The 23,619-nt window shown below is 31.8% G+C and overlaps 9 protein-coding genes across 9 annotated transcripts; 8 read left to right on the top strand and 1 right to left on the bottom strand.

Annotated features, from left to right (window-relative positions):
* Positions 1 to 105: 105 nt before the first annotated feature.
* Positions 106 to 3,905, top strand: PPL_01002 (uncharacterized protein; the record flags this gene model as incomplete). Its single annotated transcript, XM_020572020.1, has 5 exons — positions 106 to 123; positions 358 to 2,085; positions 2,860 to 2,975; positions 3,343 to 3,402; positions 3,893 to 3,905. The coding sequence occupies 5 exons, from the start codon at positions 106 to 108 to the stop codon at positions 3,903 to 3,905; spliced, it is 1,935 nt and encodes a 644-aa protein (XP_020437878.1).
* A 269-nt stretch (positions 3,906 to 4,174) lies between these two features.
* Positions 4,175 to 5,530, top strand: osbI (OSBP family protein; the record flags this gene model as incomplete). Its single annotated transcript, XM_020572019.1, has 3 exons — positions 4,175 to 4,374; positions 4,452 to 5,033; positions 5,116 to 5,530. 3 exons carry the CDS (start codon positions 4,175 to 4,177, stop codon positions 5,528 to 5,530), a joined length of 1,197 nt encoding a protein of 398 aa, XP_020437877.1.
* A 2,271-nt stretch (positions 5,531 to 7,801) lies between these two features.
* PPL_01000 (Polyprotein) lies at positions 7,802 to 11,438 on the top strand (the record flags this gene model as incomplete). The annotated part of the gene is made up of 4 exons (XM_020572018.1): positions 7,802 to 8,033; positions 8,271 to 9,668; positions 9,742 to 10,185; positions 10,267 to 11,438. The coding sequence occupies 4 exons, from the start codon at positions 7,802 to 7,804 to the stop codon at positions 11,436 to 11,438; spliced, it is 3,246 nt and encodes a 1,081-aa protein (XP_020437876.1).
* Positions 11,439 to 11,493: 55 nt separating this feature from the next.
* PPL_00999 (uncharacterized protein) lies at positions 11,494 to 12,255 on the top strand (the record flags this gene model as incomplete). Its single annotated transcript, XM_020572017.1, has 1 exon — positions 11,494 to 12,255. The coding sequence occupies one exon, from the start codon at positions 11,494 to 11,496 to the stop codon at positions 12,253 to 12,255; it is 762 nt and encodes a 253-aa protein (XP_020437875.1).
* Positions 12,256 to 12,623: 368 nt separating this feature from the next.
* On the top strand, positions 12,624 to 13,051 carry PPL_00998 (uncharacterized protein; the record flags this gene model as incomplete). The annotated part of the gene is made up of 2 exons (XM_020572016.1): positions 12,624 to 12,825; positions 12,906 to 13,051. 2 exons carry the CDS (start codon positions 12,624 to 12,626, stop codon positions 13,049 to 13,051), a joined length of 348 nt encoding a protein of 115 aa, XP_020437874.1.
* A 71-nt stretch (positions 13,052 to 13,122) lies between these two features.
* med6 (mediator of RNA polymerase II transcription subunit 6) lies at positions 13,123 to 14,380 on the bottom strand (the record flags this gene model as incomplete). Its single annotated transcript, XM_020572015.1, has 4 exons — positions 13,123 to 13,126; positions 13,514 to 13,614; positions 13,705 to 14,080; positions 14,163 to 14,380. 4 exons carry the CDS (start codon positions 14,378 to 14,380, stop codon positions 13,123 to 13,125), a joined length of 699 nt encoding a protein of 232 aa, XP_020437873.1.
* A 599-nt stretch (positions 14,381 to 14,979) lies between these two features.
* Positions 14,980 to 17,179, top strand: PPL_00996 (uncharacterized protein; the record flags this gene model as incomplete). Its single annotated transcript, XM_020572014.1, has 5 exons — positions 14,980 to 15,004; positions 16,120 to 16,203; positions 16,306 to 16,625; positions 16,705 to 16,809; positions 16,922 to 17,179. 5 exons carry the CDS (start codon positions 14,980 to 14,982, stop codon positions 17,177 to 17,179), a joined length of 792 nt encoding a protein of 263 aa, XP_020437872.1.
* Positions 17,180 to 17,729: 550 nt separating this feature from the next.
* Positions 17,730 to 21,691, top strand: PPL_00995 (IscS subfamily cysteine desulfurase; the record flags this gene model as incomplete). The annotated part of the gene is made up of 5 exons (XM_020572013.1): positions 17,730 to 17,895; positions 17,973 to 19,182; positions 19,344 to 19,386; positions 19,508 to 20,956; positions 21,611 to 21,691. 5 exons carry the CDS (start codon positions 17,730 to 17,732, stop codon positions 21,689 to 21,691), a joined length of 2,949 nt encoding a protein of 982 aa, XP_020437871.1.
* Positions 21,692 to 22,034: 343 nt separating this feature from the next.
* On the top strand, positions 22,035 to 22,928 carry PPL_00994 (sialidase family protein; the record flags this gene model as incomplete). Its single annotated transcript, XM_020572012.1, has 1 exon — positions 22,035 to 22,928. One exon carries the CDS (start codon positions 22,035 to 22,037, stop codon positions 22,926 to 22,928), a length of 894 nt encoding a protein of 297 aa, XP_020437870.1.
* Positions 22,929 to 23,619: the final 691 nt, after the last annotated feature.

Raw genomic sequence — 23,619 nt, 5'->3', positions numbered from 1 at the left:
TCCTTCTCTTTATTATTATTATATTTATTTATATTATTGTTAATGTTAGATATGGTTTAATATTTATTTTGTATGATTAGTATTAGTATTATTTATTAGAGGAAAATGGAAGATTTACATCAAGTAACTAGTTTTCAATATGATCACAAAACAAACAGTTTACAATGTACAATAAATAAGGATGTTACTATATGCATTCGAAATATCTTAATCTCTATGTTTGACAAAGTGATACTGAAAAGACTAGGTTTAGAAAGGCCTGTTATAGATGTTGAAATACAAGCTATAATCAATGATGATCTGGCATTTTATAAAGAAGCGTCGAACCTATACCTACCACTCATTCTCTTTGAGAAGACACTAAATAAACATCCAATCAATCAAGAGATCTTAGATTGCCAACTACAAGAGTTTCTCTCTTCGAACAAGAAGTTCGAAACACACGTCGAAGAAATCAGACTCTTGAAATATCGACGGCTGATTCCACCGAAATATTTGGTTGATCCACCACAGGATGTCGCCAGCCAATACTTGCAATTCCTCAGGAAAATAGATCCAATGTATTTTGTTAGTGGTCTTTACCGAACGATCAAAGAAATTATCTTGGATGTCAAAATGAAATTCGATATACTCGATCCCTCGAAAACGAAAGAAGCGCTCTCTGTCGTGTCGGATCTTGGATTTAGACATAGCGTTATCTTTAACCTGCCATCGCTTGTCACTCTAAACAAGTTGAAACCATCCGATCTCCAAGCGATGCTCGACTACTACAACCAACAGCATAGCAATGATATCACCGGTGTGATAGCTGGCATCGGTCTCAACAAGGTGGCGATTGAACTTAGCTATGCTTTCAATGCTGTCTCTGGAAATGAGCAATCAACGTTCATTCAGCAGCTACGAGCATCGATCTCTAATAAATTCCCATATTTACCGGCAAACTCTATCAATATTCTCGGCGGAATATGTATGGTTGCCGGATTGGCGGCGACTGTCTATAGTGTGGCGAGTGCAGAGCGACTTAGCTCGCTTGAAATAGTATCGTTTATTTCGTCATCAATACAACTGGCATTGTCATTCGCCAACACAATAATGATAACAATTCGGCCAGCTCTCGAATATTGTGGAGAGACCGTCGTTTACTTGACGGATTTTCTTCGGCCTGCAATGTCAACCTTGAAGAATACGTCGTTTGCATTCCTCGCCAATACAAGAGTATTGTTTGGTGCTGTGATGTTGCCACTTACTTTTATATCGCTGCTACCGCTATGCTACGAAGCTTATGTAGATTTCAAATCGTGTGACTATCGTCGTGGTGCTTTCAACACTGCGTATTGTGGGTTCATCGCTGGCAGTGCTGTCGTCGGCTTGGCGCTACCATGGACATTGTTCATTTCGCTACCGATTGTTGTTGGAATGTCGATCGTCAAATACAAATGGTTCAAAGATCCACTCGATAAAGTTTATCATTCACTCTCGAAAGTTCAGAGACGCAATGATGTTGCACTCTACCGACTCGAACATCTCAGAGATTCGTCAACTCATTCTTTGGCCGTTGCGATTGTACCATCACCAACATCAATATTAGAACTATCTAAAAATAGTAAATCAAAAAACAACAAAAACAACAACGACAATCTACAACTTAATGTAACGTTTGGAAATATCGATATCAATCAATTCGAAATACAATCAACCAATGGATATAGCTATTTCATAAAGTATAACGATATGTATTTGGCATCCGGGGAGAAACAAAAGAAATTCCTCTTCTTTGAGAAACATAGAGATCTAACACTACAAAAAGAACCATTCAAGTGGTATGTCGTAAGAAATCTTGTTCTACCAAGCAAGAAGAAATCAGAGAAGAAAAAGAAAAAGAAGAAAAATGACAAAGACAACAACATTGAAGATGATAAACAGATGCTATTAAAAATACTAGAAGTAGAGGTTCAAGCTCAAGTTGAAGTTGAACATGAATATACACTAATGTCTGAAAACTGTAGATTCTTGGCAATCGATAGTGCCAAGTCAAAGTTTATACTTGAAAAGAACCCAAAACTTTCTTTTAAAATAAACAATCTTGTATTATAATTTAACCTCTCTAAACTAACTCCTATAAAGAAATCTTGTAATGTGTGTGCGTGTGTATTTATAAAATAGTTTACTAAGTAAGTATATATGAACTTAACTTGACATTAATAGTGTGTTATTTTTACTAATGAAATGAATAAAAGTTTTAGTCGTTTCAAAAAATAAAAGATAACTAAAGTTTGTCCAAATGTACCACTGAATGGTTCAGAGTTGTATTTATATATAAAAATATTACAACCATATGATATGACCATATTTTGTGCACACGACAACCACACTCAACTTAACTGTTTCCTTTTTTTAGGAATTTGATGCCAATTTTTTTTTTGATTGGTGCAAACATATAACCACAACCTTATAAAAATTTTAATTTAATTTTTTTTAAATCATCTGAAAAATTGATAAATAAATGTCAAAATTTTACCATTTATTAATGATAATTCATTTTTAGAAATAAAAAATCAATTTTACAACAATTTTTAATTTAAATAATCAAATCTTATATATATCATCATTTTATCTATTTATTATAAAATATTATTGTCAAGGTAAATAAATTATTAATATCTTTAAATATTCTTAAATTAAAAATTTAAAGGCAAAAAAAAAAAACTCCCAACCAATCTATTTTTAAAAAAAACTATTTTTGTTTTTATTTTTTACTAAAGATTTTTTTTGTTTTTTGATTTGCTTGCTTTTTCATACATTTATATCTTTTAAATTAAAACAGATTTTATAGATTCTCTTCATTATTTATTTACTAAGATATATTTAGCATTACAACTTCCTTTTATCTCTGCAAAAGAAAATACAAACATCTTCAATATCACTAGAATCCACCCCAATATCAATCTTCAGCAACACCAAAAAACAGAGCTATTGTTATTATCAAGCAACATCACAATTCAATTGAATTGAGAATTCAAAAAACGTAGAATCACAAAAATTTAATTTTTTTACCTATACAAACAACACACATTCTCACCTCTTTTCACCACACACGAAAAAAACACCCACCCCACCACCTAAAAGGTTGCTCTTTGTTTATCATTTCACCAATTCTAATTTAATAATTAAATAAAAATATTTTATTTTATTTTATTTGGTTATATTGGTTAGGTTTATCGATAGTAGTAGGATTGTTTGTTGTTTAGTTTAATTATTATTATTCATTCCTGTTTTTTTTTTTTTTTTTTTTGTTTTTAATTATTTTTTTTCATTTTTGCATTAACCAACTGACTGACAAAGACAAGAGTCTGTCTACTGGATGATTGGTGTTGCATACCATACTGCAGTGTTGACAAGTTAGTATTGAACAAACAACATCAGAAAACAAAGAAACAGTACCACTTACAAATATTTATATTAATAATACAACCATACAAAAATAACTCGTATTTCTTCACAGAGTTGCAATTAATTTTTTTTTGGAACAATCACATATTTTTATATTTTGATAAATTTGCACTCAAGTAATATTAATATTATCAAAAAGGATCATCACATAACATAACATCACATCACACTATTTCCAACTGGTCAATTAACAAACACATTTAATTAATTTCTTTTCCATATGATATGATTATTTTTTGGTCGAATATTCAACCATTATTATTATTATTTTTGGACAAAAACAATTTAATTAATTCTATCTTTGAACACCTCTCTCTATTAATATCATTTTATTATTTTCGTATCTAACTAACATCTCTTTTATTTTTATTTTTATTAGATTTATCAAAAAAAAACAAAAACAATAGTAATAATAACAATAATAATAATATTAATATAATAGTACAGTAGCATAATATTATTAAGAAAGTAATACCATACCTGGTAATTTAAATTCATTTAGAATTCTTATTTTTATATTTGTTTAAATTTACCAATATTATTATTTTATATAATTTCATTTGTATTTTTAATAATTTAATATATTATCATTTACTTTTTATCGTTTATTTTAAATCTTTCAATTTTAATTGTAAATTATCTACTTGTACCAAAGTTTTATTCTTTTAAATCATCTACCTTTTATTTTTTTTTTAATTATCTCTATAAATATATATAAATATAAATGACTTCAAAGGTTATGTCTTCAAGTGGTGAGATTCCATTTCCACTTGGTAAATCAATACCTTTAGTCTCCTCATCATCAGAGATAACTCATCCTGGAAATGGTAAACAATTGCAGGCTAAAGTATTTGCACAGAATCAAAGACATCCATCTGGTGGTTGGAAATTCGTTGATGAGGTTGAATTAAAAAAGCAAAGAGGGTAAATTATTATTAATTATTTAAAATTTGATTGCTATCATATTTATTTAAATACTAACTTATTTCATATTGTTTTAGAGTTTGTTGGGAATTGGTTAAAAGTGCAGGTAACAGTTTGATCGAAGGTAAAGAGTTGGTTAATACTTCACTACCAATTGCATTGTTTGAACCGAGATCGTTTTTGGAGAAGTTGACTGATACTTGGTGTTACGCTCCTGTATATCTATCAAAGGCTGCGGCTGCTGTCGATCCAGTTGAGAGACTCAAGTATGTAGTTGCTTTCACTATGAGTGGTTTGCATCTCACCAGTACTCTAACGAAACCATTCAACCCACTGTTGGGTGAGACATTCGAGGGACATTTCTACGACGGTACCAAGGTGTTTTGTGAACAGACTTCACATCATCCACCCATCAGTAACTGGCAGGTGCAAGACAAAGACAACAGATATCACTACTACGGCTACGGAGTGTGGTCTGCCAGCTGCAGAGGAAACATCGTCAAAGGATACCAAAAGGGTACACATACAATTGAGTTCCACGATGGAGGAACCATCACTTGGACACTCCCAGAGATCTTGGTCAAAGGTATCTTCTGGGGTGACAGACTAACTGATTTCAATGGAAAGATATTGTTTACCGATGAAAAGAATAAGATATGGTAAGTTTAAAATATTGATTCAAAATATTGTTGTTTTATTTTGTTATTAATTAAAATTTGTATTTTGATAAACACGATATAGTTGTGAAATTACATTTAATCCACATGCGCTAGGATTTGTAAGATCAATTTTCTCGAAACAAAAAGAACCTTCCGATTATTTTGTAGGACAGATCTTCAAGACTGGAACAACCGAGTCGAAATCTGGAAAAGAAAAGAAACAAGACGCCGATGTAATCTGTAGCTTTGAGGGATCATGGTTGACTCATCTGTCGTTTGATAACACTGTATATTGGGATATCAAGATGGTGCCGCCAGGTATCGTCTACGAAGAGAATCCACTTCCAACCGATTGTCGTTTCCGTGAAGATTTAAGGTATCTCAAGGAAGGCAACACCGATAAAGCTAAAGAATATAAATCAATCGTTGAAGAAAGACAAAGAGCTGAAGCAAAACTTAGAAAAGAAGGAAAGAAGGAAAAGAGTAAAAAGAAATAATTAAAAATAACAAATATATATATTTTTAGCAAAAAAAAAAAAAAAAAGATTTATCTAAACGCATTGTTATAGTAATATAATAAATATAATAATTTAATTGTATAATAAAAGAATAAATTACTATAATGATTAAAGATGAATAGTTTTACATTCTCTTAGATTAATTCTGTTATTCATAACTTTTTTATTAAAAAGAATTTAAAAATAAATAATTTCTAAAGATTTATTTATATTTTTTAAATTAAAATATCTAAGAATAGTAGTTACCGTCAATACCAAACGTTGAGCTGATCAAAGTCAACTCGTATTCGAGACGATGCGCAGGAACACCACTCATGAAAAGCGCTCCATGAGGAATGGCACAAGATAGGTCACCAGTGTCTCAGAGTCGACAAGATGAATGGGTAGTTGGGTGGATGGCGCCAAGATTTGATAGACACTGTTTTTGAATTTCTTCATTTTCTCCTTTGAGAAAAGGTTCTTTCGTTTCGTCTTTACTTTATCGGCGTCGGCATAGGTAAGAGCAAATGCTTTGTCGGCGACTGTAATGGAAGCACCGCCCGGAATGCTCTCAGAGATCTGTGGTGTTGGTGAATTAAATGAGTGGGGATGGCACTCAAATGCGATTGGTTCCATATTTTCTAATTTGTGAATCATCCTCACAGTTGCCAAATTTGGAATGTCTGGAAATTGGCTGCACAACAACAGTTTGTCTAGTGATATACATTTCTCTTCGAAATCTCCTTGGGTTGGAAAAAGAAAGATTGATTATCCCTAACTTAGCCAATTGAGAATGTATTGCATATAGTATTAATGAGTGTGTTTTGGTCGTATCTGAGAGGATCTCAGGAGTCTACTCTCAGACTAACCGCTTGTAGTCCCATTTAAAAAAAAAACACTGCTCCAACATTTTTGTTAAAAAAGAATTTGTAATGAACACTAATCTAGTTTATTGATTAAAAGGTTAAATTTTATTTGTCTCTAATAGAAAATTAGAAATTTATAATTGAAGTTAAATTTATTGAGAATAAATATAAAAAGGTTTTATTTATTTCAAAAAAATTATTATTAATAGAAGTTATTTAAAGTATGATATTAAAATCAATTTTATTATGTTTGTAAATTAACTTTTTCTTAAATTTTGAAATCATTTATTTAGGTTTGTTTATATTTCCCAAAGATGAACAAAAAAAAAATTAACAGCTCAGTAATTTGCAAACTTCCATTAGTTTATGTGGGAAAGCAAACAATGCAAATATTTGTTTGAAATTATTATTATAAAAAAGTTATCGATTTAACTTTGTTTGCCATTGATTTCTAAATTTGGAAGTATGATGATCAATTTAAATTAAGATTAATGATTTATTGAAATTTCTCGATTTCCCAAAATGCCATCATTGTTGGCCGATGTGTTTCATTCTATTTTTTTTCTTTTTTAATTTTGGAATGGTTGTTGTTTGATCAATTCAGTGTCAAAAATTTTTCGATGAAAACTTTGATCGTTTGATTTTAATGGGTGTGTGAAAAAAATCATTTAAAAAAAGCAATCTTTAAAAAAAAAAAAAAAACAGTTTTATATTTAAGTTTTTTTTTTTAAAATCGTAATAAATATATAAATAATAATAAAAATAAACATTCAATTCATAACTTTAACTTATTTATAATTAATTGTAGTATTACTCTTTTTTCTCTTAGTTAGAATATATCGAAAATAAAAACAAAAATACCATATATATAAAAGCTGCATTCAACTCATCATAATATACCAAATATAGATATATATATAGACCCTTTTGAAAAGTTTTTAGTTATCTCTTTTAATTTAGTTAAAAACAATAACAAAAAATGGATAGTGGGTCACCTTTAATCTTGTTTTTAATTATAAAACTATTAGAATTACTAGGTTACCTATGTGGTATAATAAGTTTACCACTAACACTCTATTCAATAGTAGTACAGGTAATGTTATTTTAACATGTGTTGTGTTTGATCAATCTATTGATCGATCGATCTATCAATCAATCAAAAAAAAAAAAACAAATTTAATTAACATTTTTTTTATATTTATTCTAAATTTAGTTTTTTATAAATAAATATGATGATATTAGAAATAATAAATTTACACATGCGGTATTGAGTATACCTAGAATTGTGGTGGTATTACCGTTTTTCCCTTGTGCTTTTCTTGGGTTGTCTTTTTTGTATGGATGGCTCATTAGCAAGGCTATTCCAGACCACAAGACCTATGTGCCATATGTAATAGCACTCGGAATGCTAGCGGTGAATGCCGTCGGATTCTTTTTCACAACCTACAAGTTTCCATCGATTAAAATCAAGTTTGGCGACTATTTCAAGCAGGTTGGCCAAGCGTTTGCCGATCTCGGAGCACTCTTTGCGCTGATCCTCTCGATTGGAACCGTCGTTCGTATTCCATTCCTTTTGTACTCAACGTTTTCAGACTCACAGCAACCCACTGGCAGATACTCCAAACAAGACACTGTACGTAAGCAACTCTACAAGCACATGCTGCTGATCTTCCCAGATCTGCTGTGTCTCCCGATGCTGTTGGTCGTCACACTGTTCCACTGGCGATTCATCTCACTGAAGAGACACCGCAAGGAACGTTCGATTGTATTCAGCTTTGAACTGCGTGTCTTGGTGATCTGGGAGTTTATCAAATTGTTTTGGGATGTTTTCGTCATGTTTTGCTCGATCTTCCTTGTTTTGGTGCCATACAGAGTTGTCTATGCCTATCGTGAAGCCTCTGCCGCCAGAACGTGGGATGGCTCGACAATAAAGATTATCAGACAAGTTCTCTGGGCGCTGTTGGATCTCCTGATGTTTGTTTTGTTCACAATCTTCATTGTTGGAACAATCTATCGTCTGTATATCACCATCAAGAAGTTGCGCGCACCGAATATCCGTGCTGGCGATCGTAGATTCGAGGTTCTCAAGCAGATCTGGTACATCTTTGTCGATATTGTAATGGTTTTATTTATGTTGTTTTTGATTCCAACTGTCTATCGTCTGCCAAGAATCTACAGAAAGCTCAAGTCACCAACCAACAACAAGTCCTATCGATACATCATCTGGGTGCAATGGCTCAAGTTGATGCGTGACATTCCATACGGAGCGATGGCAGCACTCGTCACCATACTGGTTTGGCGTGCACCCTTTATGATTCGCGACTGCAATGCCGCAACCAAGAATCATCAACGTCGTCGTTGTATTCTCCACCATTTCGGTTGGTTGTTTGTCGACCTGATCGATACTCCATTCATCCTGTGTTCGTTCATCATCTTGGGAACAGGTTGGAGAGCGTACTTCTTTGTGCGTGGATTCCCAACGGGTGTATCGCGATGGGTACAGCGAAGATACATTATGAAACAATTCGTGTTCTTGCTACTCGATATCCCAACAGCAATTGCATTCCTAATATTGATGCTGACAGTCTATCGAGCACCGACAACCATTCGACATCTCAAAGCAGCTAAAATCTTTAGTTACAACGAAGGTTCAAACAACAACAGCAACAGCAACAACAACACCTCTGTGAATATGGATACAAGCAATGCTAATGGTAATGCAGACGATGAAGACAATCCAGCACCTGCAGCCACTGTTTCCTCGACTACGAATCAATCGTGGCATCAGATTGTTGGTAAACAATTCTTCTTGTTGATCATCGATATTCCATTCCCAGTACTATTGTTACTCACAATGTGGCGTCTACCTATATTGATCAGTCGTCTGAGAGAAATCGATGATCCAGCACGTAAATACGCACAACGTCGTCTGTTGATTCTACGTTATCTACTCTATGTTCTCTTTGACATACTCTGTATCGTACCAACACTCATCATCTTTATCACCCTCTGGAGAATACCATCGTTTATCAAAGTGATTCGTGAGTACAAACGTGGCGACAACGAACACAGAGAAGTAGCGATCGTTTTCCAAAATCTCATCATCGATATACCATTCGTAATTCTCGGACTCTTCACAATGATATTCCCATGGAGAGGTATCTATCTCGTTAGAGCTGTCATCAAAGATTGTAAGACCGACGGAGAGTCAAGATTAATGGCACTCAGATACTTTGGTATTATGTTTATTGATATTATATCATTTATATTCAGTAAGTACATATTCATAACTATATTATATTACTGCTATACTAATATCAAGTTAATTATTTTAATATAATTTAGTGTTGGTGATATTAGTTACTGTTTGGAGAATACCAACATTCATAAAGGTATTGAAAGCTGAATTGAAGAGAGAAGTCAGAAGCAGCAAGTGGAAAGAGACTCAAGCAGTGATAGAAGCATCCGGTATGACTTTGATCTTTATTCTATTGGATATGTTGGGATTCATGCAAGCATTGGTCATCTTAATTTGTATTACAAGAGTTAAACTCTGCTGGCAAGCAATCATGAAAGAGAAATCTGCATCAAAGGAAAAGTTTGAAATCCACGACATTCGTCCATATCTTTCATTCTACTTTATGGAATCACTTAGAGATCTACCTCACCTTGTATTTGCACCAATCAAAGCAGTAGGTTTAGTATTCTTCCCACTACACCTTTACCTCTCAAAGAGAACAAAGACACCAACCAATTCATTCTTGAATCTTATTTTAATTTGGTTACATGGTAAGTTTTACTTTTTAATTAATATTAATATTAATATTTATAAGCATATATATTAATCCTTTTTTTATTTTGATACTCTAGAATGTTCTATTTCATTCCTTGACTATTGGGAGTTTGATAAGTTTGCTGTCTTCAATATTGTAGGTGCATTAATTAGTGTTCCAAATGAATTGGGTATTGCAATGGTAGGAATCAATAGTGTCTATATGTTTTTGGTTACTCTTGGTTCGCCATTGTGGAACCAGAAGCGTATCAATGCCAATTGGACACAGCTTGGAAAAGCTCAAGGTCCAATGGTTATTCTCGAGTATATCACTGTTATCCTACAGGCATTGTTCTTCCCCGTCTTCCTATTCATGCAAGGTATCCTCTTGATGCTGCCAATCATCATTTCTCTTGGTGCCTACAACGTAAAGAATCTTGGCTTCGCCGACTACTGGCATGCTTTCTTCTCGAATCGTGCGTTCTGGCACGACAACACCAAGCAATTCTCTGTTGGAATCTGGTTTGCACAGGCATTCTGGGTGCTCGTTATGATCGTGTGTTGGAACGTAACTTTCTTGGTAGGAAAGAAATTCTTCCCATTGTTCTCACCGTGGAAGGCATACTATTGGTTGTTGAAGAAGGTGTTTGTCGGTAGATTCTGGGGATTCTACAAGATGCTCCTTGCCAAACCAACCTATGTATGTTATCGTCTGCGTCGTGCCTGCTTCATCGGTGAATTCCTCATGTTCCCACTCTTCTTGATCTGGACTTGCTGGCCAATCATCATTCCAATCGTCACTAAGATATACTATATCTTTATTCCATCCGGTCTGCTCACTGGATTCCTCATCTTTATGAGTTATCGTATCATTAGAAACAATTGGGGTGAGCCAGTGATTGCCGATGCCACCCCAAAGGTTGCGCTTACCGGTGTGTTTGTCGATGTCCCAGAGGACGGTGGAATCATCTTTACCTTTGAAGGACAGAAAGATCCAAACTTTGTTATTGCCGATTCCGCTTTGTCGTTGGTTGGCGATGAGATTTGGAAGACCATTGAAAACGCCATTGGAAAAACCAAGGTTCGTGCCGCTCTCATGTTCACTGGCTATCCAATTTCACTGTGTCCACAATTCCTCAAGATCGAAGAGGTCAACCAACAACGCTCGAACATCACCTTCAAGATTGCCATTGGTACAGCTGGCTCTGGATTGCTTCTACAAAAAGAAAGTACTCATAAAGACAGTCAACAATATTATGAAGCATGGTAATCCAACATTTGATTTCGTTGTGGAATACGGAAAGAAGGACTTTGGTTGGAAGAAGATGGGTGTCCTTTGTCAGTACAATACCAGTCTCTCCATTATCTTGGATGCCGGACTTGACCAGTCGGATCAAGGTGCAATTCCAATTGCTGAACAACATCCAGCGATGGCATTGAATGCTCCACAACCACCTCCTCCACCTCCCGGCAACTATAATAATAATCATCATACTCATAACAATAGAGGTTCACACCAACAACAACAGACAAATCAAAACAATAGAAATAATAGAACATTCAATCAGAATGAATACCATTTGAATCAATCTTACGATACTGAATTACAAATGGCAATTGCGTTGAGTATGGCAGATGCAGAGGGTGGTAACATAGCGACGAACAACCATCCCATACCACCACCTCCTCCACCACCATCATCGAAATTCAACAGACTCAGATCATCGATCGAAGGTGAAGAAATAGAAAAAATAGAGAATACTTTCTTTGAAGACAATGATAACGAATTTGATACACCCAATTTTGGAAACGGTCCTGAACAGGAGGAGGAAGAGGAAATCAAAGAGAATACAACTGAAGAATTTCAAACCGCTTTTAATGATAAACAGTTTGAATCAGGGAGTAATGTCCAGCCAAACATGGACAACAACAACCTTAAAGAACAGGAAGAGGAAACAAACATCAACAACAACACAGTTATAAATATAAATGAACCTAACAACACAAACAAAAATAATGATAATAATAGTAGCGATAATAGTGATAGCAGTTCATCATCCGTATCAATTGACATAAACGAACAATAAATTTGTAAATTATTTAAAATATATACTTTTTTTTTTTTTACTTATTTTGTTTATTTCAATTAATTTAATCTTTTTTCATTAAGATGGATATTGATCACCTTCTTGAACAAGCACTTTGATTCTTGAATAAAATAGTCAAACCCCCACATTTTTTTAAATAAAAATTGCTTCAAGATTCTTCCGGAACCTTTTATTAAAAGTTGTTAATTTATTCTTATTTTTCATTCACAATGTATTACAAAATGTATAAATAGTACTCTTTAGAGTAATAATCAAATCATTACAAAACAAACAATTAAATTACAATATAATTAAAAAACAATCATTTTAATAAATTTTCTACCTATCTTCCTAACTTTTCAATCAAAATGTCCGTAAATATTAGATCAAACATTCAAGCAATCATCAAAGGTATCGAATCCAACAAGATTTTGGATATCTTTGAGAAATATTATGCTGATGATGTTGTGATGTACGAGAAAGGTGATAGCACAAACAGAGTTGGAAAAGATCAAAACAGAAAAGCTGAAGAAGGTTTTGTAAATAATGCAACCATTCATGAAGTAAAACGTATGTATTATAAATTTTCATTTTAATTAATGAATTTAACTTAACAAAACAATCAATATTAATAATAATAATAAAAATAGTTCTTAAATTATTGGTTGATGGAAATAACACAGCCTATGAAATGTATATGGATTTCACATATGGAGGTCATAAAGCCACCAAGACTCAATGGGCAATCCAACAATGGAATAGCAATGGTTTGATTGTCAAAGAAGAGTTCTTTTAAACCTTAGATACTCCATTTAATCTTTTTTATTAATCCTGTATAGACTTATAACCCTTAATATCTAAATAAACTTAACTATAAAATATTCAAATACTAAACTGTATTAACTTTGTATATTTATACCAGATATATCGATATAAATAGCCTAGGTGTTTATATATCACGAAATAGATTTATATTGACGTCTTTTATCTCAGTAATAAGGTGGTTTGTATTTATATAATTTGAGAGCAAAATATACATTTCTTATTTATTATATTTATATAGCTATCTACTGCTTTATAAATTGAATGTCGGTGGAGAATTAAATCTTATAATCATCGCAACAAAAGATCTTTGAAAATTTCATTCAAAAAGTGAATGTACATGTTAATGAACTATTTCTATCATTATATATATGTGTGTGTGATATCTGTACAAGCCTACATGAATATGTGTGATGTGTTCAATATTAATTATTACATTGGTTGTGGCTGTTGCTGTAGCTGTAGTGGTGGTATCTGTGATTGCAATTGATTCTGAACTTGAGGTTGTTGCTCTACTGGTTTCATAATTGGTGGAAACTATACAAATGATAATTAGTTAAGTTTGTTAATAATAAGTTATGTGGTCAAAGATAAGATAGTAGACTATTGATCAATGTAGTCTGTTACCTTTTGTAAAAGAGTATTAATTAAACTATCGAATCGCTTGGTATCTTCGATTTGTTTGCGTGTGAATGCCACCAACTTTGACTTTTCTTGTTGATTCATCTGAGAACCATCCAAATTGATTTGATAGCCTTTGACAATGTCCCAGTTAACGGTAGACAATATCTTTTCGAATGCATTGATCAGATGGAACAACGATTGTATCATTCTTGACTCCAATACGTTCTTGATGTCCGGTGACTGATAGATACTACCATTGATAACATAGTAAAGAGTCTGTGTAATAGCATCGTTAGCAGTCAACCGATTTTGTTTTGCAATAATAAATAACAGTGGTTCCTTATCGACGACTACCTCATACTCTAAACCAACCATAGTCCTATATTAAACATATTAAAAGTTTGTTAGTAATCAATCATTGACCACATCATTTATAATAGATAGGTAAGAAGATCTCATACTTTAAAGCAGAAGGATCAAGTCTTTGCATTTTCAATATTTCATTATTACATTGTTTATCGTAGAACTGTGATAGTGAGAAGTAGTTGAGTATGGTCATCTTATTCAGCGGGAATTGTGACAGCCATACTTGATCTCTCCACATAATCTGTGTGAGATCTTGCTCTTCATCTATCTTTACCAACCCATTATTATCAAAAATAGGTGAATTTATATTCATATTACTAAACTTCCCTCTTCTTATTAAATATAAATAAATAAATAAATAAAAAATAAATGAACTTTAACAAAAAAAAAAAAAAAAAAAAAAACAATCAACCTTCAATTTTAAAAAAAAAAAAGTGTGTGACCTTTTAATAAAATATTATAAGTAAATTTAATATTAAAATAACATATTATATTTTTTTATTGTTAGGTTAATCATTTAGTTAATTATTAAAGATGAAACTATCATTTTAAATTATGTGCAGCAACTGTTTAAAAATAAAGATGATGTTGAAAGTTTGTTGGGATCGGAGTTCATTTTAGTAATTCAATATTATCACCAGGATTTTCAATTTCAGTTATTTTAAATGCGAATCTATGAATAGTTTAACGAAAATCTCTTAAACAAAAAAGGTGATTTATAGTTGTTTGTTTTCACAAGGGATCAGGCTGTTTACCGAGACAATGAGTGATCTCATATTGCAGATGTAAATTAATTTTTTTTTTTTAATGAATATCTGGATTTTTTATTTTCTGAAAGATATTATTTCCATTTTTTTATTTTTCAAAAAAAACAAATTTGTTTTACAACTTTTCCAATCTTATGTAAAATCAATGATTATTTCATACCCAAAGACATGTAACTGCTCAAATTTTCGAAAAAGTTTTAAAAAAATATCAAAGGGCACATCTGTTTGACTATCATACCAACAAAAAAACTGAATTATTTTTAAAAAAGTTTTTTTTTTTTTTTTCTTTTTTTTTGTTGGGCTAAAGTTACTTTTTTTATAATCTACAAAAAATGTTTGATCATTGATATTATAACAATCGTTTAATTAGATATAAATATTTATCTATTAATGTATGTCCACTTTAAATTTATAAAATTTAGAACCACTATCTATTTTATTTTCAACTTGTATTGGCAAAAGCATGCAATTGCTCATTCATCATCGTCACCAAACAATTTCATATCATATTTCATTGCGATTTTCCACTTAGATTCATACCATTATCAAAATTAATTGTGGATCAACACAACAATTATCTTGACTTTTCGAAGCACAATTGCGATTTATTACCACTTCAAGTAAAACAAACTAATTAGCACTAAACTGTTTCTTTTCAAAACAATCTCAATAATCAAATTAGAATCGCAAGTAGTTTTTGATTTGTTTACAACTTTTCATTTCCTTTTTATTTAAACTTGTTTGGTTTTATTTTATTTTATTATTTTATTTATAAACATGGTGATTGGAAAAAATCAGAATACCAACAGTGACATATTTGTCTATAAAAAACAAAATATCTTTCAGCAAAAAAACTCTTTAAACAAAAAAAAAACAAAAAAATTGCATGAAAACCCCGTTATTAGCCACTTGCAAAAAAAAAAAAAAAAACAAACACACACTATCAACAACAACTATTGGAAATTGAATTTTACTTTTCTATGGTTGGGTCATCAAATCGCGCACATCCACCCCACTTTTCACTTCCTACACCGAAGTTTCTTATTTTTTATTTTTATTTTGTTTTTTCTTTTTCAAACAAGCAACTCTTTCGGTATCACTTGCTCTGATCACTGCTAAATTTAAATACTCTGTAAACACATTTGCACAAACAAACAACAACTAAATAATAATTATTTTTTATAATTATAATTACTAATATATATTTGTATATTTATATAATAGTTATATAATTTATTTTATTTTTCCATATATATATATTTTTAATATTTATTTATATAATAAGTTTTGGATATGGAACTTTATAATCATTTATATGAAAATTTAAAGGCCTGTTTCGTTGAGGAATGGCCAAAGCAACCAAATAACAGTAATTTCCTCAATCAATACGGATTCTACATTGACATCTCCAATCAAAATTTGATCCATGTCGTGCTTTTGTTTGTATTCCTGCCAATATTTTTCTATATAGTCACTGTACAGTTGGCAACCATGTATTTCAGAAACCACAAGTCCAAAGAGATGAGAGAACACATCGACTCCATTATAAAGAGCGGAGCATTCTACGAGTGCTGTCAGAGATTCGTCCGTGCATTCTACGGTGCCTACTTTGCCTACCATAACATCCTCAACTGGTACTACACCACCAGCTTAGAGAATTCCATCTATCATTGTTTGGCATACAGTTTATTCCATGTTGCCGATTTAGTTATTCTTTTCCTCTACCGTAGTCAGTCATACGATATGTATTTCCACCATGTCTGTGTCTCTGGTTTCACTTTTATCACAATGGTAAGTCTACAAACAAACACTCAACAATAACAATTTGAAAAAACTAACAAATTCCAATTTTTTTTTTCCAAAACAACAGCGTTACATCAGAAAGGCTCATTACCTTTTACATATTTGTTCATCTTTTGATTTGACTGTCGTCTTCAGTACTATCATTTTCCTCTGCAGATCCTTCGGTCACACTGTAAATTATTTATATTTTTCATGCGTTATGATTTCAAACTGTAAGTGTTTTTTTTTTATCGATATATTTACAATTATAGAGTTTAATATTAATATCATCTATCTTTATTTAGTTATTTTTATTGGATATAGAATGCCATTCACCTGGTTTTTGGTTCTCAACTGTTGGAGATTCGGATATGATGCATTGTTTTGTTCAATGGGTCCATTCTTCATTATTTTCTTGGACATCAAGTGGACCAGAAGTTTGCTCAGAATTACAAAGAATACCTGGCAAGCTTTGCAAAAGACAAAGAAACTTTAAAATATTATATAATTTTTATAAAACAACTTCTTTGACAGTTAAAATAAATCAAATTAAATTATTATAAAAAATTATTAGATTGGTGAATATTTAAAATGATTGAGTTCTTGAATTTACTTTAATCGATTTTTTTCAAAAAAAAAAAACTAACAAATATGATTTATTTATTACCAAAGTATCACCTGAAATCATTTCCTTATTTGGTTATACAAAAATTTAACTTTAGATAATTTGACAATGCATTGTTTTGTTTAGAAATACCAATTGAAAAACAAAAGTAATTCTGATGTATGATGATAGCATAATATCTCTTTGCAAAAGAATCCTATCGTTAGTCTATTGGTGCTCCAATAGAAGTAATGATTAATTTTTAGCTGGTCATGTAATAATGCTCGTTAAATTAATTAATTAAAAATATTTGGCAAAAAAAAAAAAAAGATTTTTACTTTTGGGCCAAACACCACTTCATATGTTTTCTTATTTTTTAATTTTTTTGTTTTTTTTGATTCTTTAAAGAAAGATAGATTATAAAATTACTTTTATTCGTTTGTTTTTCATAAATAAATATTTATAATCAATACAAATCAATTTAGTAATAAAACAAACTCACATATAGAATGAATTCATTGGTAAAGAACACTTTGAGATTCACCACCACTGGTGGTAGCTACAGAACTGCAGCATCGACCAGTTTCTCTGTAAATAATGTTGTTCGTAGCAATTTGAATCAAAATTGTTTAAATAGATCATATGCAACTATTTCAACACCTAATACATCAAAAGGTATTTGTTTTTTGAATTGATTTAATTTGTTTGTTATGTTTGAAAGACTAATTATATGTTTTTGTTTATTTTTATAGATAGTTTACAACCAATTTATTTAGATAATCAAGCAACTACACCAGTTGATCCAAGAGTATTAGATGTAATGCTGTCTTTATATACAGAGAACTATGGTAATCCACACTCAAAGACACACGACTATGGTTGGAAATCGTCGGACTACGTAGAGAACGCAAGACAACAGGTGGCCAGTTTGATCGGTTCCGATCCAAAGGAAGTCATTTTCACCAGTGGTGCAACAGAGTCTAATAACATCGCTTTGAAAGGTGTCGCTAGATTCTACAAGGAGAAGAAGAATCACATCATCACAACCGTCACCGAACACAAGTGCGTTTTGGATTCATGCAGACATCTCGAGCAAGAAGGTTTCAAAGTCACCTACTTGCCAGTGTTGTCGAATGGTTTGATCGACTTGGCACAACTGGAAGCCGCCATCACTCCACAGACTGTCTTGATTTCCGTCATGGCGGTCAACAACGAGATCGGTGTCATTCAGCCACTCAAGGAGATTGGAAAGCTCTGTCGTTCCAAGGGAATCTTCTTCCACACCGATGCGGCACAAGCCGTCGGTAAGATCCCAATCGATGTCAACGAGATGAACATCGATCTCATGTCGATCAGTGGACACAAGGTATACGGCCCAAAGGGTATTGGCGCACTCTATCTCCGTCGTCGTCCCCGTGTCAGAATCGAGGCGATTCAGAGTGGTGGTGGACAGGAGCGTGGTATCAGATCGGGAACGGTGCCAGCAACATTGGTCACTGGTTTCGGTGCTGCCTGCGCCATCTCACAGAACGAAATGCAAAGAGATGCAGTGTGGATCAAGTTCCTCTATGACCGTCTGCTCAAAGGCATTCAAGAATCGATTCCTCATGTAAAGATCAACGGTGACACCGAACACCGTTACTATGGTAATTTGAATATTTCCTTCAGTTATGTCGAGGGTGAGTCACTGCTGATGGCCATCAAAGACATTGCTTGTAGCAGTGGTAGTGCATGCACTTCGGCATCACTCGAACCATCTTACGTGCTCAGATCGCTAGGTCTCGAAGAAGACATGGCTCACTCATCGATCCGTTTCGGAATTGGAAGATTCACCACAGTCGCCGAAATCGATTTCACCATCGAGCTACTCAAGAAGCATGTACAAAGATTGAGAGATATGAGTCCACTATGGGAGATGGTACAAGAAGGTATCGATCTCAAGACAATTAATTGGAATCAAGTGTAAATTAATAAACTTATACTATATTAAAATACATAAAAAAAAAATAACATGTATTTTTTAATATCATTCATTTGACTCAAACAAAACAAAAAATTATTTCTCATTCTACCACTACCCCCACAAACAATTTGATTTGATTAAAAATATTAACACATTAAAGAATGATTCGTGAACATCATGAAAGTATTGTGTTAGCGAGCAAAGTATCTGAATTTCTCTAAAAAAAATAAATCATATAGTTTATTCAATAACAAATGAAAAATGACAGAACAAAGTAATAGCTTTAATAAACAAATAATAATAAAATCAAAATTAATTCTTCAGAAAATCATTACACTTGCAGTTGGTTCTTTAGTTATTAAAAATAAAAATAATTATTATCAAAAGTATCTTTGTTGTCCAGTCAAACCATATGATGTCAATAAATTTATAAACTATGCTTTGGTTTGTAAAGATTGGTTCGATATCATATCAAAGTCAATGTCTTCAAAATATTTAATAGACTTATACAACTCTGAGTATGAAAGTCTTTCCAATTTTTTAAATCATTCAATTGGTCTTCTTTCAAAACCTAAGTCGATATGTCCTATCAACAATATCAAAGATCTATACATTCTTGATAACTTTGATAATCCCTACACTAAAATCCCACATGTTAGCATATTCATTTCAAAGTTTGATCATCTGGAGCGATTGAACATAAACACTACCAACATGGGATCAATCAAAGAGATCATAGAAATAAAACCCACAATCAAAATTCATTTATATCTCAATTCAATGAATTACGGTGTTGATCTCGAGTATATCGACTATTCGGTTTTAGAACATGTTACTATGAACATAGATCACAATTTTAAAGTCATCGGTATCTATGGAGAACTTGATTTTGATTTCGATAGTGTCAGAGTGTGTCGTGTCAATACTCTTTACTTTGAGCATAATCAAGATCATTCTAGCCACTATGTATTGCACATTCCATACACCGAACTCTTTGAAATCGAATCACTCACATCTATTGAAATTTGCAGTAACGATTATGTAGATATCAAAGATTTAAAGTTATTCCTTAACGATCGTGTTGAATCAATGAAATGTGCAACGGTACTCGGATTATTTGGTCATGATGTAAATAACGAACTAGATGAATGTAGATGTGTCTATCATGAAGAGGTATATTTCAAAGAAGAGGAATATGAATATCAAGAAAATGAGTATGATCAATACTATATTCAAAACCTAATTAGCAATAACAATCAAACAAGTGAATGGATGGAGTTTTGTCAAAGACTTGCCAACAATAAAACATTGAAGAATCTATCATTGTCAAACTTTTGTGTTATTCACAAAATCACAGATCTATCTATATTCATTTTGGTCTCTGATAACTTTGTTCAATCTTTATCAATCAACACCACAATTTCAAAGCTTGAAATATCATGTGATATTCTGGATGAATCGTTTTACTCAATGCTTGCATCCAACAAGAATACAACAATAACAAAATTAAAACTTTTTGATCTCGATTGTAAACATCTTTTATGGACTGCCATCATGCTGAAATCTAACAAACACATAACAAAACTATCAATTGAATCATTTATTCATGACTTCAATTATCATCCAAGTGAGATTTTGAAAGAAACTCTCAAAGACTTTATTTTAACTCTCGATTCATCGTCTCATCAACTCGTGTGTTCTACAATCAGACTTTCCAAAATGTGTTACACAGAAGATGAAAGTTACTATTTCTTAAAAAGTATATTAACTCGTGTAAATAACCTGGAACTTCATACAGAATATACCAATAAAAATCCAACATATAAAAAGTTAACAATAAAAAAAAAATAAACAAAGAATGTGTTATTCTAACCAAAGTTATATTGGAAATATTGAAAAAAAAATTCATTTTTTTTAAATTTTAATCATTTTAAAAATGATTGATCAGAGAAAAAATTACTCTAGCTGCTTGTTCAATATAAAGTCAAGATAGATTTAAGAAAATACAAAAGATTTTGTTTTCAATTTAAAATTTGACACCCCAGAATAGTTTCGGTTATTTATTCAAGTGTAAATTAATAAACTTATACTATATTAAAATTATAAAAAAAAAATAACCATGTATTCAATTTGGTCTCTGATAACTTTGTTCAATCTTTATCAATCGATTCATCGCCTCATAAATTAGTTTTTTTCGAAGAAGACAAGAAGTCTAATTCTAATGTATTCGACTGGTACTTTCTTTGATTATAGAATTTTTTATTAAAACAAAAATATTCAGCTCTGAATTCACTTATGATATTGGCGATTATTTTGTTGAAAATTTTCTTGAGATATTGATCACCAAGAAAAAAAAGGTGCAACCAATTCCTTTTGTGTGTAAAAATAGAAAAATAATAAAAACAAATTAAAAAATATTCAAAACAGACACAACCAAATGTACAACTTTGTCAAGTGTTCGATGAGCAGAACATCAATTGGTCGTCCGTTGCTATAAAGGTTTATTAGTTAATTATTGAAGATAACAAGGTTACACTGCAATCATTGAAATATTATTGGGTAAGAACAACATTAACTATTCGGGATCACTTTGTAGAAATGTTAATGGCTTTGTAAGTTGACTTACAGATCTGTTTTTTAATGTAACTTGGACAAATCATATCGTTTCTTTTGTTAGGATTAGATTAATAATGAATGATCACTATGAAACGATAAGAATATAAATACTAATAGTTTAGGGTTTGAATTCAATACAATACAATACAATTCAATTCGATATCAATTAACAAACATACAAATATATTATTACTTATTTTTTAAAATATACATACATTATACATAAATAAAAAAAATGAATTTCCTTGCAGAAACTCTTACTACCGGATATGTAGGAATAACTGACTCACCAGCCTATGGACAACTTGGTAGTACTTTGTACTGTTTTCATCATGGATATGGTGTAAATCACGAACTTTGGTACACAACATCGACCAACGGAGCAACCTGGACTGCTGATACTCAGGTTATTGGTGTACAAATGAAATATTCTCCGTCTGTTGTAATGTTTCTTTCATCTCTATTAGCTTTCCATAATGGTAGTCCAAATGCTCCTGCAGGTACTTTGCATTATGTAAAAGCTACTGGTTCAACAGTAACAGGAGACACCTATGTGTATGTCCCACAACCGGTATACCGAATTGCCAACTCACCGTCTGCAACTGTTTTCAACAATCTTTTGTATGTTGCTTATCAAGGAGGAGGAATAGAGGGCCATCCTGAAGGTAATGGACAGTTGATCCTTGCTTCTTCAACAGATGGTGAAACAAATAATTGGAATTTTAAGATAGTACCAGGTGTCACATTGACTGGATCACCATCGATGGCAACATTCAATGGAAAGATCTATATTGTATTCTGTAACACTGCTTTGGGTAACGGTGTCTATGTTACAAGTTCAACAGATACCAACACTTGGACCACTCCAGCACTCATTCCAAATGTCCAAGTATCAGGTGATCCAAAACTAACAGCCACTGCAAGTAAACTGGTATTAGTACATCGTCATCCAACCAATGCCAAACTTCATGTTGTCACATGTAACAATCTTGGAGTTTGGTCTTCTGATCAAGTTGTCAACACAAGTGATATGTCTCAGGATCCAGGTGTTGGTGTTTTCAATGGTAAAGTTATCGCTGGCTTAACTACTAGTAATGATGCATATATGCATACAGTTCTTGAACAATAGATATAAAATAAATAATAAACATTTCCAATTTGTTTTTAAATTAATTTGTTATCAATATTTATTGGTGAACTCAATTTCTCATTTTAATTTTGTTCAATACATTTCTTTTATTTCATAAGTCATATTAAATTTTAAACTTTAGGATTCATTTCATTATTAAAATAAAACGGTTGTTTTATATAATTTTTGGACACTCCTTTGTATTAAATAAATAAATTATTTATTTTTTAACCTCATTGTCTACTAAGTTTACTCAAATATATATTATTGGAAAAAATATAACCTCCTATAAAAGGAATGGTTAAGAAGATATGTCTATGAGTTTCTTTATAAAAATACTTAAAAAATAAATATCAAATATATTAACAGAATAGTGAAACTTTTTTGATAGCAAATCTATCAGATCTATTTCATCAACCAGAAAGTGGAAATTTACAAAAAAAACTCTTTTGAGTTTTGATTGGATAAACTTCTGACTCAAAACAAAAGCAAATTGATTTTTTTTAAACATAAAATTGATATTATTAAATATTAATAAATGGTGTAGATTATGAGAGTTCGAGGTTGAAACAATTTTTTGAACAGGGTAGGAGCAAATTACAAATCAAAAAAAAAAAAAAAAATTTCTATGAATTCTTAAAAAAGTTGTTGGGGTTTGTAAATAAGTCAAAATCTGCAAACTTGGATCATT

Source organism: Heterostelium album (assembly GCF_000004825.1).
Source record: "Heterostelium album PN500 unplaced genomic scaffold PPL_contig1, whole genome shotgun sequence".
NCBI lineage: Eukaryota > Evosea > Eumycetozoa > Acytosteliales > Acytosteliaceae > Heterostelium > Heterostelium album.
Note: the sequence above shows the minus strand (reverse complement) of the source record. Positions and strands in the feature narration are given on the sequence as shown.